Raw genomic sequence first — 16,177 nt, 5'->3', positions numbered from 1 at the left:
TTCTAAATCTAGCTTTTTTATAAAAACCAAATATTTCTCAGTAGACAGATGTTGATAATAAAATAATTCACTCAAATTGTGGAAACTTCACTTCACTGTCTGCATCGAAACAAAATCAGCCTAAAACAGCAAGAAGCACGAAAATTTCTGCGGGGTTTAACGTTCGCAGATTGTCCTTGAATCGTAATTTTTAACAGAATATGAGCAGCCAGCTTTTACGGCGAAAAATCAGCGAAAAAAAATTGATGTTGAGGCGACGCGGAGAGCCCTGGGAGCGAGGTGCTCGACAGAGCTCCCCGCGGTATGCAAACATCAAATTTTTTTCGCTCGACGGACTTCGCCGAAAAGGAGGGACTTCTCGTAGTCACTAATAGCAATGAAAATAAAGTTCTCCTAGATTATTCTCGAGCGAATCAAAACATTAGGTGTTTCCTACTCTTTCTTCTTTTGGGCATCAATGGTTGCGTTCCAATAATACAAAATCTGTGTAACCATGGTAATGTTGAATACGGTCGAGAGGGTGAAAATAGCCAGAATGTATTGGTCCCCAGTCTCTTGCATTGTAGTGAAGATACGGGCCGCGTGGGTAAACAATAGCAGAAGTACCATAATGAATGACAACTGACCCGTGTGACCATTGCGGAAGTTTTCCGTGATCTGAGAAACCTAATGGAGGAAAAAAAGTTCCATGTCGACAAAAAACGTTTTAATTTTGGTCCTTGAAATTCTTGCATCACGCTCTCGGACACCAACTAAGACAACATCTTCGTTTCCAGAGCCCTCTCTTATGGAGGAGGAAAGAGAACGCTAGGAACGAGGTTTCTCAGACAGGACACATAAGGTCCTCGGGTTTCCTAAAAGGTCTCCTGCTAAGGAGAAGGACTTATCTCGTACCAAATTCTTCTGGTTGTTTGACAGAGTTGAATAATCAAAGTGCTCTGTGAGCAAACTCGTGAATTGACACATGATTTTTTAGATTATGTTTAATGTTACCTGGTTTAGGGAATTTTGTGGTTGATTGTCATATCTAGAGTACGAGCAGTAGTTCAGTGTTCGCTAATGTAGCAAAGAAACAAAGTAACGTTGGGATAAGAAGGCATTACCATTGAAATGATCATGCTATTACATTTGACAAGGTAGATGATGTCATGTGTTTTAAACGTCTATCATTTTTGTTTCTGGTTTAAGAGAAAAGGTTGGAAGTAAATGTGGGTGAAAAGTGAGATTTACTGTCTTTCGTTGTAAATATTAGAAAATCAAGGCAATACTGTCTTAATGAAAACATTAACGATTCCCTCTTTATCAAAAGAGACAAACGGGAACGAGTTTTGAGTGATATAACTAAGCTAAGCCTGCCACCGTCATTTTGGATCTCCGCCTGGGTAGATTTAAGTCACGTGCTAGGCAACGTATAATCAATAACAAGATAGAATTTCATTTCAGGCCTATTTACCAATTTTGTGGTGTGTAACTTTCGCATTTTAGTACGTTGTATGTATGTTGAATCTTCAAATTGTCTTGAAACTTAAAAGAAAATTGTTCTTTTAAAATTCACTGAAAATCGGTAGCTAAAACTGTTTGTTTAGGTGTTATTTGATTTTCGTGTTAACTTGTTATTTCGTCAGTCGCCGGCATCTTTTGTTGCTTCACACAGGAAAAACACACGCGACGAAACGTAATGATCAATTTTGTCCTCAATCTCACGCTATAACAGAAAAAGCTTTTGAACATCTGTAAACTCCGAGCGCTTCGCAGTAAGTGATATTTTCAATGAATCTTCGGATTGTTTTCAAGTTCAAGGATTGTAAATTACAATTTTATGAAAAACGAAGGTTGTTCTGTTATTTCAGTGTGAATCCTTGCATGCCTGCCAGTCGTTGGCGCCGCTTGTTGAAACTAAAACGTAAAAAAAAAACCCTTTAAAGATTATAATTGGCTTCTTTTTCACCCCACCACTATTCTTAGCAACAAAGGTCGCTATTTCGTCTTTTTATTGCTCGCCAAAAACTATCAAATGCACTCAAAAGCCTAAAATCTAAAAAAAGTTTACAGGAATCGACCAATCGAGCGAGCGAGCGAGCGAGCGAGCGAGCGAATGCCATTCCCCACATCGTACCTATAACTCGCTCTTGCGCATGCGCGCAATTCACGAGTTAAAAAGGGTTCGTTTGCACCAATGCATTGCGCAAAGGACATTGGGAAATTTTAGAACGTATGTGCAGTTGGCTAGGGGTTCAATAAGCACTCCACCTCCCCCCCCTCCCCTTCCCCAGATTAATAAAACGCGCCGCTAGCTCTGATAAGTGCAAAAACAAGCTATGGACATTATTTTTAATGAACTCACCCGGCTTATGGAAAGGAGTAGAATATTCAAAGAAGTCAGTTGAACCAAAATAGAGATGGGGATTAGTCCAGACAAGAGTACGTATGCAATGGCTCCATACAGGAAAGGGAACAAGATGGCTGCTACAGTTCTTTTGGTGTAGTAGAAAAACAGAAAAACAAGAAAACAGGTCTGACAAGCTTTAAACGAGCTCTCACCCCAGGTACTGAAACAAAAGAATGCAACATCAAAATTAAAGGTGAAATGTTGCAGAAAAAAAATATCCTCGATACCAAAAAGCCCGCATTTTCTCAGTCCCCGAGAGTGCAAAGTTTTGGAATTTTTTGGGGGTACTCGTGACTCTTTCATTTGAACCCTTAAACTGGGCTGACAGAGATTTCATAGCAGAGACTTAGCCTAGGGAGGTACTTTAAGAAAGTTCCAGCATGACACCCGATTTTCAGAAACCTGACAACCAAGATTAAGCGCTTACAATTTTCGCACTTGTAGGTAAAAAATTTCGCGCGCTTTCTGACCAGTCTCACTCCTAACCAAAAATTTTGCGCCATAAGCTCGAACCAATACAAGAGAAGAAAAGACTTCGCCATGATCGTACTTTCCCGTTCCTCTGATAATACAGGGAGAAAAAAATAGAATATCAGGAGAATGGGTTGTCCTGGAACTTTTCCGTGCGTCTCGGGACAACCGCGTCTCCAGAGTGCTTTGAAGGGAAAAGTGCCCTTGACATGTGGTACTCGGAAATCCTCGGGCCGCTTTGGATTTCATGGGGTCCACTACAAAAAGTGTAATGACTTAGAGGAGGTGGTGTATAGATAGGAAGGGGGATGGGGGGGGGGGGGGGGGGCGTTATGTATCTTCATAAATCTTTGCCATCGACAACTTTATCGACAGTCAAACGGTTTAATCACTGACCTGAATGGGAATCCCCTGGCTGAATTGTAGCTGAACGTTACTGTTTGTGTTGCCAGTTCTGTGACAAAGCCCACCAGACTGAGGCCCTCCACACTTGATGCTCGTAGGACCTTGAGTATCTGTGGAAACTTGACTAAAACAAGATTTGATTTTTGGAATTAAAAAAAATTACCACATCTGTTATTAGAGGAAAAATCAGTTTTATTTCTGATTTAAAAATCAGAAATATAACTGGGAGTTAAATGTTTGAGGAGATTAAGGCTATCTCAACATATCAGATTCGACAATAGAAAGACTTATGTTGTATTCATTTGTCATCCTCTCAAATTAATGCAGTGCAAACCCAGTCGTTTATCCACACTATTGTCTAAAAGGCATGCTAGTGTCCTAAATCTAAAATTCGCTAAAATAGACCACTTGTGTCCCAAATCTAAAATTAGGCACAAGTGTCCAAAATCTCAAATTGGCCCTACTGTTCAAAATCCAAAGTTGGCCACAAATGTCCAAAATCTCAAATTAGCCACTAGTGTCCAAAATCCAAAGTCAGCCACTAGTGTCCCAAATCTAAAATTGGCCACTAGTGTCCCAAATCTAAAATTGGCCACTAGTGTCCCATTTCTAAAATTGGCCACTAGTGTCCCAAATCTAAAATCAGCCACAAGTGTCCAAATCTCAAATCGGCCTCTAGTGTCCAAAATTTAAAATTATACAGTAGTGTCTAAAATCTCAAATCAGCCACTAGTGTCCCAAATCTAAAATCGGCCACCAGCAACCAAAATCTAAAATTGGCCACTAGTGTCCAAAATCTCCAATTAGGCACTGGTGTCATAAATCTAAAATCGCCCACCAGTGTAAAAATCTCAAATCGGTTCCTATTGTACAAAATGTAAAATAAGCCACAAGTGTACAAAATCTTCAATCAGCCACTAGTGTCCAAAATTACAAATCAGCCACAAGTGTCCAAAATCTCAAATCAGCCACTAGTGTCCCAAATCTAAAATTGGCCACCAGCATCCAAAATCTAAAGTCGGCCACTAGTGTCCAAAAACTCAAATCGGACAATAGTGTCCAAAAACGATTGGGTATTAGTAAAACGTCTTTTTACTGTTATGGTGTTTCTCTGGAGGGTGACACTTTAAAAACTTTTGTATGAATGTGCTGCCTATATCTTTAATTCCTGACACTCTAAAAGACACTAATTTAGGCCGAAACATGTCATTTTCTTCATTAATTTTTTAACGTGGCCTCCAAAATCAAAACTTCTTTGAGTTTGGAACCTGTTTACTGAAAAAATTTCTTGGTTTTGGAACCAATGCGCTTTGTTATGGCGCAAATGGGCTTCACATCAAAGCTGGAGTTAAGGATTGGAGAATTACCTCCAAAATTACAGCTCGAATGATATATTTTGTTCTGCAACTCTCTTCCTATCACTCGTTTGAGTTCAGATGATAAATATGTTTGAATACTCTCCTGGTCCCTTTCTGATCGAACTCAGTCATAATATACAACCTTTTCATACCAAAATGACTCATAGGCCAATCCCCCTGGAACAGTTTATGTCTTTATAGCTTATATAGGAAAGGAATACCCGCTACCCTTCCTTGGATTCTTCTCCAAGACATTTCGCATCGCGTGACGAAAGGAGAACCCCATTGCGTGATTTATGATTTAGTTAACTTCTTGGAAAGTCACTCAAGCATGCAGCGTTCTGGTAAACAACTATTAGGCCTCGTGTAAAAGTATAAGAATTTTTGACTCACTGATCGGAGCTAAAAGCACGATGATATATCCAAGGCATTTGCTGAGTGCAATCTTCAGACAAGCAACTGTGAAGAAAATGAAAGGAAAAATAAAAAATATGGATCGATCGTCGTCTCATCATCTTGGGAAGCGGTGATAGAGAGTAACCACGAAATCGCCAGTGAATATCGAAGAGACTTTGACAGATCAGTTACATGTTGCACGATTGCTAACCAGCATTTGTTTTAACATTTCATTCGAGCTTAATGTCACAAAATGTACTTCCCTATCACTTCCCTAACACTTCCCTATCACTTCTGAATGACATTTTAATAGACTTTAATTTAATAGATATATCTTTAATTGGATAGCCAAACACCTAGCTTACCGTGGAAAAAGTTAAAGTTGACGAAAAATTCATCGTGGCAATATTTTGGAACAATGAAGAGAACCAACGGAGTGAAAAAGAACTCGCCTACTGCCATTTGGAATGGAATATTTCTTCCACAAGACTTTCTTCTTTCACTTTCTCGCGCCTCCCTGCTCCTCTACCGCTGGTCAAAGATGAATACCCAATACATTTCGTGCATTTCATGAAGATTGCGTGACATACCAGTGGCCCAGAAATCCCTCAAAATTGAAGATTTGACAGATACAATTATTTTTTTTTCCCAGTCTTCTGTACATAACTCCATTCTCAACAATTCTTGATAAGACTGATAAATAAAATGTCTTCATAGGAATAAAGTTTTCTTTCTCCATCAGTTGATGCAGCAAGAAATACCTAAATGCTTTTAAACAACTATCCCTCTTTTTGTCTCTCAATCTCAAGTTATGAGCATAGCATTACGAATGTCCTTAGAAGAATCTGCATGATCTATTCCACACAGTTCAAACCTGGCTGAGTGCTGTTAGGGTGACCTCAATAATACCCTCTCTTACTATCTTTCCAAGGAGCTATTTACCCCTTATGAGTGATCAGCATCTAGTTTCTTCCAACAGTATCACCCTTGGATCAAACATCAAGGTCATGAGAATAAAGGGAATGATCATGAACTCAAGAAGCTCTTAATCATTTGACAAATTCTACTGTTAGTACCATAAGAAATGTATTTAGAACAGTATGGAATATATGCATGCTGATGTTGGGGTGTAAAGATTTAACCCTTTAACTCCCAGATAAAATTTGTCATTCTCCTTACTGTCAGCCATACAATTCTTATAATGTTAGTTCAGAGAATTTAGTATTGGATCGACCAATTATCCCCAAATTGATATTTTTTTATTCTCATTACTCATCTGGTTGATATTGAAGTGATATTGTAAGGAGAATTTCTGTCTTGGTCACTTGTGGGGGTTGAGGGGTTAACAGAGACATGGAACACAATTCACACGTTCAGTCATGGGAATCACTTTTATTAATGATGTAAATCATTCTGATAAATCCATTCAAAATGTTTTCATACACAACAATTAAATGTGAAAATATCACCATGTACGATGCAAATTTAGAATTAAACACTGTCTGCATTGCAAACTCACTTTGTATGTAACTAAACTACCACATTTTTTTTTCACCCTTAAAGCAAAATTAGAGTAGAATTTACAGTAGAATAGACTGAGGAAATAACTTAACCTTCGAAGACAAAAGAGGTGTTGTTGTAAATAAAGCTTTGCAAGTAGTAAGGGGTATGTAAAATTAATATGAATAGACAAGTTAAATTGTTCATCTAAGAAAATGGAAAGTAAGCAATTTATTTGCATCCAGGGCTCATGCTTGAGGACTACCACAACTTCCCTCAGAAAGACCAAAGGGATGAAACACAAAAACATTGCTTTGTGAGTTATCAAATTCCTTCCCAAATATCAGAAAAAAAACTCATTTTATTACCGAAAATTTTTCCATCTCACATCTTCCACATCCTTTTAATGCTGGGATAAGTGCAGCAGTGATTTTATTGAAGATACCTCATCCACAGTTTTAACCTTTTGATCCCTAAGAGTAACTAGCATCTACTTCCTCCTTACAATGTCACCCCTGAATCAGATGTTAACCCTTAATGTGCAAAATCTGATTGTCAATTCTCCCCTCTAACTCCTACACACACATCTCTCCGTAAATTAGTTACTAGAATCTACTGTTATATCAAAATAATAACTTCTACCTGATAATTTTGAGTATTCTCATTACCTTTTTGCTGACTAATATGTGAATGTTATTGGGAGAAGTTAAATGTTCATCACTTCTGGGAGTTTAAGGTTTAAAGGGACGAAATTAAAGGAAATGATCACAAACTAAAGAAGCTCTTGATTTTAAAACAAATTCTCCTTGTCAGCACCTTAGGAAATGTAAAGAGAACAGTATGGAGAATATGCACACTGATGTTAAGGTGTACAGGATTAAAAATGTATGAGTATATGTTACACATCAAAAGACAAGTCTTTAGGCTTCCTTCTTCTTCAAGTCAGGCTTGACATTCCAGTAGTAGAGAACTTGGAAGGTGAGAGTGGCATTCAGCGTAACTGACACAAGAAAGGTCACAAGCATGACCTTGTCGCCAGTCTCTTGTATAGTGGTGAAGATGCGCGCCACGGCTCCCAAGGTCAACAAGAGAACCATGATGAATGATAGTTGCCCTGTGTGGCCATTACGGAAATTAGTGACTATCTGTATGAGCTGAAGAGGAATTCAACATCAGTACAGTGACATGAAACAATTACAAAAATTTCTACTCTTCTTCTTCTCTGAATAGTGTGCTAGTCCATTCAAAGTTTCTTTTTCATCCCTTCTAACTCCAGCATTTGGTAAAATGTCCATGGCAGTTTGCCCATACCCATTTGTACTCCTGGATAGAGAGGGGCTCTGGGAGAGTTAAGTGTCTCGTGCAAGAACTCAACACAATGACTTGGCCAGGACTTGATCCCAGACCTCTAAAACTGGAATCTAGCATTAGAGTAGTACATCTCTTGGTGCACAATGCAATCTTAATGATGAATGACAAACCCTTTAGTTAGTAGATCATCTAAGGATGACAGAAAAAACAGAAAAATAGCAAGAAAGTAAAGATATGATGACTCCACCCAGGGATAAGACATGAGCTTCTTGATTCAGACTCTGGCAAAATAAATGACTGTTACCACAACTATGAGCAACAAAAGAGTTAAATCTATTCAAGAAGAAAAAAAAAGCATCAATAATGTCCTGCAACTCACCCTACTTGTTGCAAGAAGACCAATGTTAAATGAAGCAAATTTAGTTAACACTGACATTGGAGTCAGGCCAGATGCTAGAACATAAACAATTCCTCCATACAACACTGGGAAAACAACACCTGCCAAAGGTCGGCTGGTGTAGTAAAAGTACATCAAGATCAACAGACAGCCCTGAATTGACATGAAGAAATTTTCACCCCAAGCACTGAAAAGGAAGGAGAGACCATGGATTAAGAGAAATCTATTTTAACCCTTGAACTGAATTCTCTTTACCTGTTTATTGGATAATGTATAGATATTAGAATAATTTAGAAGGAGAATCTAGAGGTGTATCAGAAGCCAATTTAAGAGTTATATCCATGCACCTCTTGATTTAGGCCTAATTTGATCACTCTTGCTCACTAAACCCACATCAAAATTCCACAAACAGCAGCTGGTAACTGAGTCTATCCTTTCAAGCCAGTCAATTAAAATGTTGCAAAAACACATCTCCAACTCTCCTCCCCTCCCCTCCCCTCCCCTTTTTTGGTAGTCCATAAGTACAGAGGAGGCCTTATTCACTTAAATGAAAACAAAAAAATTCTCTCTCAAAGTAAAGATCTGATTATCAATTCTCCCCTCTAACTGCCACAGATCTCCCGGTAGATTAGTCTGGAGAATTTGTTGTCCCATCAAGATAACACCCTCCATCTGATAAAAGTATCTTTTCTCATCACACCTGATTGCTGAATAATGCATCACAATTCTGAGGAGAAACTACATGTCAATCCATTCTAGGTGTAAATGGTTCAATGTACTGTTCTGCTGCACCATAAATCAATGTTTTTGAATGTTTTTTTTTGGAAAGAGAACACCCACTGCAATCTGGATTTGTCCACAGATCAAAAATTCCTATTCAGCCCTACTGTGCACGTTTTACCCATTTAGTCATACCTCCCTAATAAGCTAGTACAAACTTGGATTACTCTTCATTCATTAGATTAAAACTTACCTAAAAGGGAAAGACTTGGCATAGCTGTACGTTCCAGAAGTGGTCAAAGCTACCAACTCAAGTATGAAAGCTGTTAAACTGAGACCTTCCACACTAGAGGCTTGTATAACCTTGATAATCTGGGGAATTTTGACTGTGAAAAGTAAATTTGTTGATGATACCATCTTAGTTTAGCACAGTGTATTGGCCTGTATCTTTTTAAATTTCACCATCATGCACCATTCGGCAAGGCTGCTGGGAAGAACTGATATATGCATAGGTATGTTTTGTAGTGGGGGGGGGGGGGGGGGCTTGCTGCAGAAGCTTGCGTCAAAGCATTGCATGCAGCAGTTGAAAATCAATTAAGCATCTGTGACCTTAATAGGTTTAGTCGTAATGCACATGGCTCACGTAGCCAAGAATGGCTCTATACATGCACGATCTCTTCAAGTTGTGCCATACTCTATGTATTGATCGTTTGGCAAAATTTCAGCAAAAATCGACTCTTGCTCTTAATCTGACTTTTTTAAAGGTGGGTGGGTATTCCGCTTCCAGTCTGCGCCCTTAGGTTCTTTGCACCACGAGGTGTTCCCTGCTTGATGTGGGGGGAGGGGATATCACGCGATCGCTCACACTAAAAGGACCATTTTCACATAGGCTGCAAGATCTGTTATACTTATCACAAGAAATTCTCAGCATGGCATTGCTTCAACAGTCCCCAATTTAACATAAGTTCGATCGATCAATCATTTTTATTTCTGAAAATAATATAATTTCTAAAATTTCGAGTGAAAATTTCCAAACAACTTACTCATTGCCGATCCAACGACAATTCCATAACCCAAGCACTTGCTGATTGCAATCTTCAGGCAAGCAGCTGCAACAACAAAAAATCAACAAGATATCTTGAAATATTGACACACAAAAAAGATCTACAGACTATTCTATACCGAAATAAAAAAAGATCTCAAGGTTTCAAAACCATGATACAAGCAACGATCTGTCAGCGTATGAGCTTAGCATACCATGGAAGAAGTTGAAGTTGATAAAGAATTCATCGTGGCAGTATTTTGGAACAATCAACAGCACTAGAGGAGTGAAGAAAAACTCGCCTATCGCCATCTTAGCGTCCACGTCAAAACTATAGTTAGTCATGCATGTAAAAATCCCTGAACTGTCGTCCTAAAACTCTTGCTCCGTTTGTCCTAAAAATAAAAAGAATGTGAAAAGGAAAATAGACACTTTTCAGTGAGCTGTTCTTCTCAGCTACAACTCGAATTTTCAATCACTTAACTTCCGATTTGCTAATCCTTCTTCAGCTACCTGGCAAATTTAGAAAATCTTGTTTGTTACAAAGTTCAAACTAAGGTTGAAAGGCTCTGTTGCCAAAGTACACACTACAGAAATAAGCACGTAAAGTGTATTAGAAGAAAGCCTGTTTATTTTATGAGAAGACTATAATCATCTTCCAAACCATAGGAACGATAGAATTCCCTTAATTCAGCCCAGTCTAACTTCGAATGTAAAACATTAGTCAGATTAGACAGCAGTGAACGTACTTCTGACCCTATAACTCGGCCGATAATAGCACATACGTAAAAGAAGAGTACAATTTGAATGAAACAAACCGAAGTTGCACTACACAGTCAACTCTAAGCAAGAGTAACCTTAATTTCTTATTTTGGGTCAGAAAAAGCGACAGTGCAAGGAGATGACAGAAATGGTTATTATCACTTGACATCAATGTGCATATTCTCCACACTGTTCGCCTTGCGTTTCCTACGATAATAAGGAGAACGTGTTTAACGATCAAGAACTTCTTCAGCAAGCGATCATTTCCTTTCTTCTCATAACCTTCATGTTTGATTCAGTGGCGATTCTGTAAGGAGAAATTAGATGCTAATCACTTTTAAGGGTTAAAGAGTGAAGAGGAACAAACAACGTACACCGTCACGCTCATTAGGACTTTCCAGTTTCTTCTTAGATGGGGTGCACACATTGACTTAAGGACGCAGGGATAAAAGTACTTTGCCAATGTGTACATTTTCAGAAAACAGAAAGCAAATTCTTAGTTGTAACATTAGTTAAGCAACGAATCGACGTCAGTATCTGAGCAACTGCGCACCTTGTAACTACCCCTTCCCTAACCCAACTTTAACCGTAAATTGTTATTAGTTGACTGTTGTTGGGTTAGGGGAGGGATAGGTACACCACGCTAGCAATGCTGGTTTGGAGTCACGCGAAGTGTCCAATTACGTCATGGCTGTGGTAGGTAATACCGGATCCGGTATTTGTTTTGCTGTTGCTGTGCGCGAAGATTTAGTCTCTGTTCGTCATAGCGGGGGCGAGAGTTGACAACTATTGTACTACCTCTGATTAATTTGCAGTGGAAATGTTAAGCTGTTTAAAAATTTACCTGGTTACTAAGATCAACCTCACAAATCCCTTTTATTACTGACAATCTTCTCAGAACAGGCAGTTAATCACACTTCATATTTTTTTAAGTGAGCTTGAGGTGACCTCTGATCTAGTCAGCTCAGCAATGACCTATCTTAAGGAGATGTTTGTGGAAGTTTGGGGACCAACAGCAACCATTAACAATTCAAATTAGTTTTTCCGATAGAAACTTAATATCTTCAGAGCGATTTTGGTTATCAGGAATATTTTATCTGTTCTGCGAATCTATTATGAAGTAATTGAACGGATTATCCTCGATAGAAATCGTAAGCTCGAGATAACACAGCTCCAGCCACGCCGGAAAGACGAGAAATCGTGCCGCGGAGCTGATAATCCTTATATCTTGTAAACAATTCACTGCTTTCATAACTTTGGATTTCCTCTGGAGGCGAAGATATCGCTGACAATTTGCCACACGAAAATCGCAATTTCATCTGACGGCTTTTCTGAACTAAATAATCAGTCAAATTAAAAGCAAGATTGATTAAAATTGAACTTCTCTTAATGAGATACAGAATCAAAATTCCACTATGGGTTATGAGAATTTAAGAAATAATCATGATATCCGAATTAACCTCAAAAACAAGAAGATGGGGGATTGTTTACGTTCAAAAACAATCTCGTTCTTTTATTTCTTAAATGTTTGTGTAACCTGTTAATTTGTAAGACAATATTCTGAGTTGCAAAAGTTTTGTGCAATAGGATCAGTTCTACAAGCTCTCTAGCAATATCTCTATCAACAGTTACTGTTTCCATAAGCAGAAGATTGTACTAACTTTTTTGACGAGAGAATTCACGCAAGATTTTTCCGTGATAGCGACCGCCGTGAAAATTATGTTCTGTACCGGAAACACAAGTTATTATTCGACAGTTTTATTAAATTTATTGGCTAATTCAATATTCTCACAACTGAGCAAAACAGTGGCTTTATATTTTTCATTTTCCTGGCGCAATCAACCGCAAAAACTTGCACAGCACTTCACACCTGAGCATGTTGTATTACCATAATCGCATCTTTCGCTTTCATGATAAAGAAACTCTATTACTTGAGAACTCTCAAATTACTCGCATCCGATGTTGTTTGTTGGAGAGACAATAAATTAAGTATCGCGTAATCTTTGATGTTCAAATATTGTCATCATCTCTAAGGTGTAGGTTACAGACAAATTCTCCCCTGGTACTGTTTACTTGGAATGAATCCATTCAATTTGGACGGATATATTTAAAGTCGTAAAAGACCCCGGAATTTCCAGCTGTTTCATCTGCCAACACGCAGCGAAAAATTCGCGTAGACGACAGGATTTCAAGAATTTGGAGTGGCAATTCGTAAACATAGGTTTTAACTCTTAACCCAACTTAAACTAGCGAAATATTGTCATGTCGAACAATTTGACATTAACTGGCTTCTTTTGGGTGATTTTCTCCGTTCTGAGCGCGCTCGCGGCTTCTACGGGTTTTTTCCTTCCTTATTGGATACAGGGACAGATATACAACACAACAGTTTACTTAGGCGTGTTTCGTCGATGTAATTTCTTAGAAAAACAAGCAAACGGGCTCTCAGTCCTTGTGCGAGCCTGTGGCCGATATGCAAGTTTTCAAGACATTCCTTCGGAAGCATGGAAAGCCAGCACAGTGATGATAGGAATCGGTTGTGGATTCCTACTTGTTGTAGCCTTCACAGCTATATTTTCCTGCTGTTGTAAAGACATTCTCACGAGGACTTCGGCTCGGGTCGGAGGAGCACTGCAAGTAATGGCTGGTGAGTAAAAATTTGAGACTAAAATCAATGCGCCAAAAGCTGATCTCATTACAAGGGTGTCGAGTATATTTACCAAGCAGCTCCTAGCTCCTAAATATAACACCTCGCAATAGTTTGTTTACTTTCTTTCGAAACTTTCTGGTTGAAATTTCGAATTTAAAGGGATTCTTTACCGAGCCACGTTAAATTTGAAACGATTTATCACTTAGTTTTCTTCGCTGACCTGAAAATTGCTTAAGTTGTCGGTGTTGCAAATTATCCGTCTCTCACCTCTCAATTAATCACAAAATTAAAGTCTACAAAGTTGAACAACGCTATTATAGCACTTGTGCAAATATTTTGGGAATACTTTCCTCGATAATTTCTAAGTGCTATTCCGTGAAAAGAAAGTACTTTCCAAAGTTAACATTCCGTTCAAAAGAATTACACCTACTACTTTCTAATGAATCGAGGTAAATTGCAGTTTCGCTCTCATGACTATTAATAACAAAGTAGCCGCGATGAATCGACAAATTGACACAATGACGATTACCAAGGTTACATTTCACAAAACTACAAATTGAATCCGGTTCCAATCGCAATGAACATTGATGGAACTATCTAGGTAAAATTTGGGTTGAGTATTTACTTGAAACGTCAAAACAGATTCAATTAATTTCCTTCGTTCGTGAGTAATAAATGAAATATGCTCGGGTCAATAATTTGACCGCAAGAAAATTACCTACTGCTGTGTTGAAAAGGAAACTTTTTGATTCAAAAACAAAGCTCTGTTGTGGTGTTCTTAATTTCATCTGATAAACAAAAGTATGCTGGCTCCATTAAGAGAGTGTATATTGTTTTCGCAACGGTAATATAAAAAATAGTGATCTATTCAATTCAGATGAAAATTCGTGCCGTGTCTGTTTGTACACAAAGGGAAGGAACCGATTAACGAGTTTGAGTTTCAATTAAAAGGTCGCCGGGGAAAGGTCAAATATCTAACGTTAATAGATTTGTAATCGTTCTTTTTTCTCTCTCCCTGTAAAATAATACGCAAAGTAGCAATTTATTCAACATAACGTTCTAGGAAGTAATTAGTGAATTCAAAACATAGCTGGAGATAAATTATTTTTTACCTATTTCTTCGAATTCCCAGAGACGCATTTAGAAAGGAATGACATTATCGTCGGTTAGGAGTAATACAGAACCCCAGGAAACTTGAATCAAACAGTTATTGAGATGCTGTGACTTGACACACATCCAGGCTCAAGGGTAGATCTGATTTGTGATCGACACCGCGCTGTCGTGGCGCGAAACCTTCCCAGTGTTCGAGCTACTTAACCTATGAATGGATAATAAGAACCATAAACTCTTCGGTACTTTAAGGATAATTCCCCAAAACACCACGGTCTTGTTCTTTCCTTCCTCTCTCCATTGCTCTTTAGGGAGGGAAGGTAAAGTCACACTAAAATAACTCAACTTTTTTCAATCTCCTGTTTTCAATCTTGCTTTTATCGAGAGGTCTGGCGTCGAGACCTGGCTGGGTCATAATGGCGTGTTCTTGGGCGTGGCACTCTACACCCCACTCTCCCGATGCCTCTCTCCACCCCCCACCCAGAACATAAATGGGTACCAGCTAAATGTCGTGGGAGGGGGGGGGGTAAGTTGTAATGGACTAACACCCCTTCCCAGGGGGAGTAGTGAAACCCCTAGTTGCTTCATGCGTCAGAAATCTGGATAAACTCATGCTCAAGTGAAGCTTTTCCTCACTATCTTACCTTGTTCTTACTAAGTATTAATTTATCTATTTCTTCATTTTAATCCACAGGCTTTCTTCTGGCGATTGGTTTTGGTATTTACCCTTCAGGCTGGGGAAGTGTTGAATTTAAGCAAGCTTGTGGAAAAGAAGCAAATTTTTACAGGCTCGGCCATTGTAAACTCAGCTGGGCTTTCTTTTTGTTCGTGGTAGGAACTGGTTCGGCTTTTATTTGTGCTGTTTTGTCCACTCGAGCTGGGAAACAGAAAAAGCCGATCTATTCTAGAACGAGTATCGAGCGATCAGACAGTTTCATCATGTAGTTCGATGATAGGCAACTATTTGTAGCATCTCTCTAACGACGAAAAAAAAAACTCTGGATGAACACCTGACTGCATTTTACGTCAATGACGTGAGTATTATGCTCAGAAGGCGAGCATTTTCGTGAACATAGCTTATCATACCCAAGGAAGTCCAGAAATTCCCGAAGACGTTCCGATTATATTACGAAGATGTACCGAAGAGTAGAAGGAAATGCAGTGTCTTCCACATGTGAAGGTTCAGTTTTATGTAAGATTAGTCGCCTAGACGGTAGTTCTCTCCTATTGATTCGAGTGTATACAACACCTTACATTTTATCAGAAGAGTGACTCAGTGACTGTCAGAATGGCAAGCTGCCTTATTGAACCAATTGTAGATTCACCATTAAACAAGTGGTTTTTCCAAGCGTATTAATTCCCTTTATTTTTCTTCCCCTCATCAACGTGCGTTCCCATGTAGTTCAGACCAGTGAAAAAACGAGCGAGGCTTGGGTCGGGTCGCTTTTTGCGCGACCCTACCCAAGCCTCTCTCGTTATTCGCTCCGCCTGTACTATCGTGTCATTTACTATTTCGCACGGAAATTTGCTGAACGCCTGGAATAGGCCTCACACATTTCGCTGTAATTAGTATGGAGTGTGACCATTTTCTCATATTAGGCATAGGTTAGAGATCATGCCACCTACATTATAAGTAGCAAAAGAGAGTATGCCAACGCCCATTTTCTTC

At 38.9% G+C, this 16,177-nt stretch overlaps 3 protein-coding genes across 3 annotated transcripts; 1 reads left to right on the top strand and 2 right to left on the bottom strand.

The window, feature by feature from the left end:
• Window positions 1-385: 385 nt before the first annotated feature.
• On the bottom strand, window positions 386-5,553 carry LOC131769538 (mannose-P-dolichol utilization defect 1 protein-like). Its single transcript, XM_059085260.2, has 5 exons — window positions 5,385-5,553; window positions 5,017-5,082; window positions 3,257-3,389; window positions 2,345-2,549; window positions 386-666 (listed from the first exon to the last, which is right to left on the bottom strand). Exons 1-5 carry the CDS (start codon window positions 5,479-5,481, stop codon window positions 433-435), a joined length of 735 nt encoding a protein of 244 aa, XP_058941243.2. The 5' UTR covers window positions 5,482-5,553; the 3' UTR covers window positions 386-432.
• Window positions 5,554-6,391: 838 nt separating this feature from the next.
• On the bottom strand, window positions 6,392-10,419 carry LOC131769319 (mannose-P-dolichol utilization defect 1 protein-like). The gene is made up of 5 exons (XM_059085048.2): window positions 10,205-10,419; window positions 9,991-10,056; window positions 9,201-9,333; window positions 8,210-8,414; window positions 6,392-7,673 (listed from the first exon to the last, which is right to left on the bottom strand). Exons 1-5 carry the CDS (start codon window positions 10,332-10,334, stop codon window positions 7,440-7,442), a joined length of 768 nt encoding a protein of 255 aa, XP_058941031.1. The 5' UTR covers window positions 10,335-10,419; the 3' UTR covers window positions 6,392-7,439.
• Window positions 10,420-12,784: 2,365 nt separating this feature from the next.
• On the top strand, window positions 12,785-15,875 carry LOC131769310 (LHFPL tetraspan subfamily member 6 protein). Its single transcript, XM_059085039.2, has 2 exons — window positions 12,785-13,395; window positions 15,203-15,875. The coding sequence occupies exons 1-2, from the start codon at window positions 13,014-13,016 to the stop codon at window positions 15,451-15,453; spliced, it is 633 nt and encodes a 210-aa protein (XP_058941022.1). The 5' UTR covers window positions 12,785-13,013; the 3' UTR covers window positions 15,454-15,875.
• The last annotated feature ends 302 nt before the right edge of the window (window positions 15,876-16,177 follow it).

Source organism: Pocillopora verrucosa, chromosome 6 (genome assembly GCF_036669915.1).
Source record: "Pocillopora verrucosa isolate sample1 chromosome 6, ASM3666991v2, whole genome shotgun sequence".
In the NCBI taxonomy this organism is placed as follows: domain Eukaryota; kingdom Metazoa; phylum Cnidaria; class Anthozoa; order Scleractinia; family Pocilloporidae; genus Pocillopora; species Pocillopora verrucosa.
Note: the sequence above shows the minus strand (reverse complement) of the source record. Positions and strands in the feature narration are given on the sequence as shown.

Excerpts from the sequence above, each read along its gene's own strand:
- LOC131769538 (XM_059085260.2), bottom strand. The coding sequence starts at position 5,481 with ATGGCAGTAGGCGAGTTCTTTTTCACTCCGTTGGTTCTCTTCATTGTT. Across the intron at positions 2,550-3,256 it reads GCCAGGGGATTCCCATTCAG|TACCTGGGGTGAGAGCTCGT; the intron begins GTCAGTGATTAA and ends CTTTTGTTTCAG. Across the intron at positions 667-2,344 it reads TACTCCTTTCCATAAGCCGG|GTTTCTCAGATCACGGAAAA; the intron begins GTGAGTTCATTA and ends TTCCTCCATTAG.
- LOC131769319 (XM_059085048.2), bottom strand. The coding sequence starts at position 10,334 with ATGACTAACTATAGTTTTGACGTGGACGCTAAGATGGCGATAGGCGAG. Across the intron at positions 9,334-9,990 it reads TGTCGTTGGATCGGCAATGA|TCAAAATTCCCCAGATTATC; the intron begins GTAAGTTGTTTG and ends TACTTTTCACAG. Across the intron at positions 7,674-8,209 it reads GTCTTCTTGCAACAAGTAGG|CTCATACAGATAGTCACTAA; the intron begins GTGAGTTGCAGG and ends ATTCCTCTTCAG.
- LOC131769310 (XM_059085039.2), top strand. The coding sequence starts at position 13,014 with ATGTCGAACAATTTGACATTAACTGGCTTCTTTTGGGTGATTTTCTCC. Across the intron at positions 13,396-15,202 it reads AGCACTGCAAGTAATGGCTG|GCTTTCTTCTGGCGATTGGT; the intron begins GTGAGTAAAAAT and ends TTTAATCCACAG.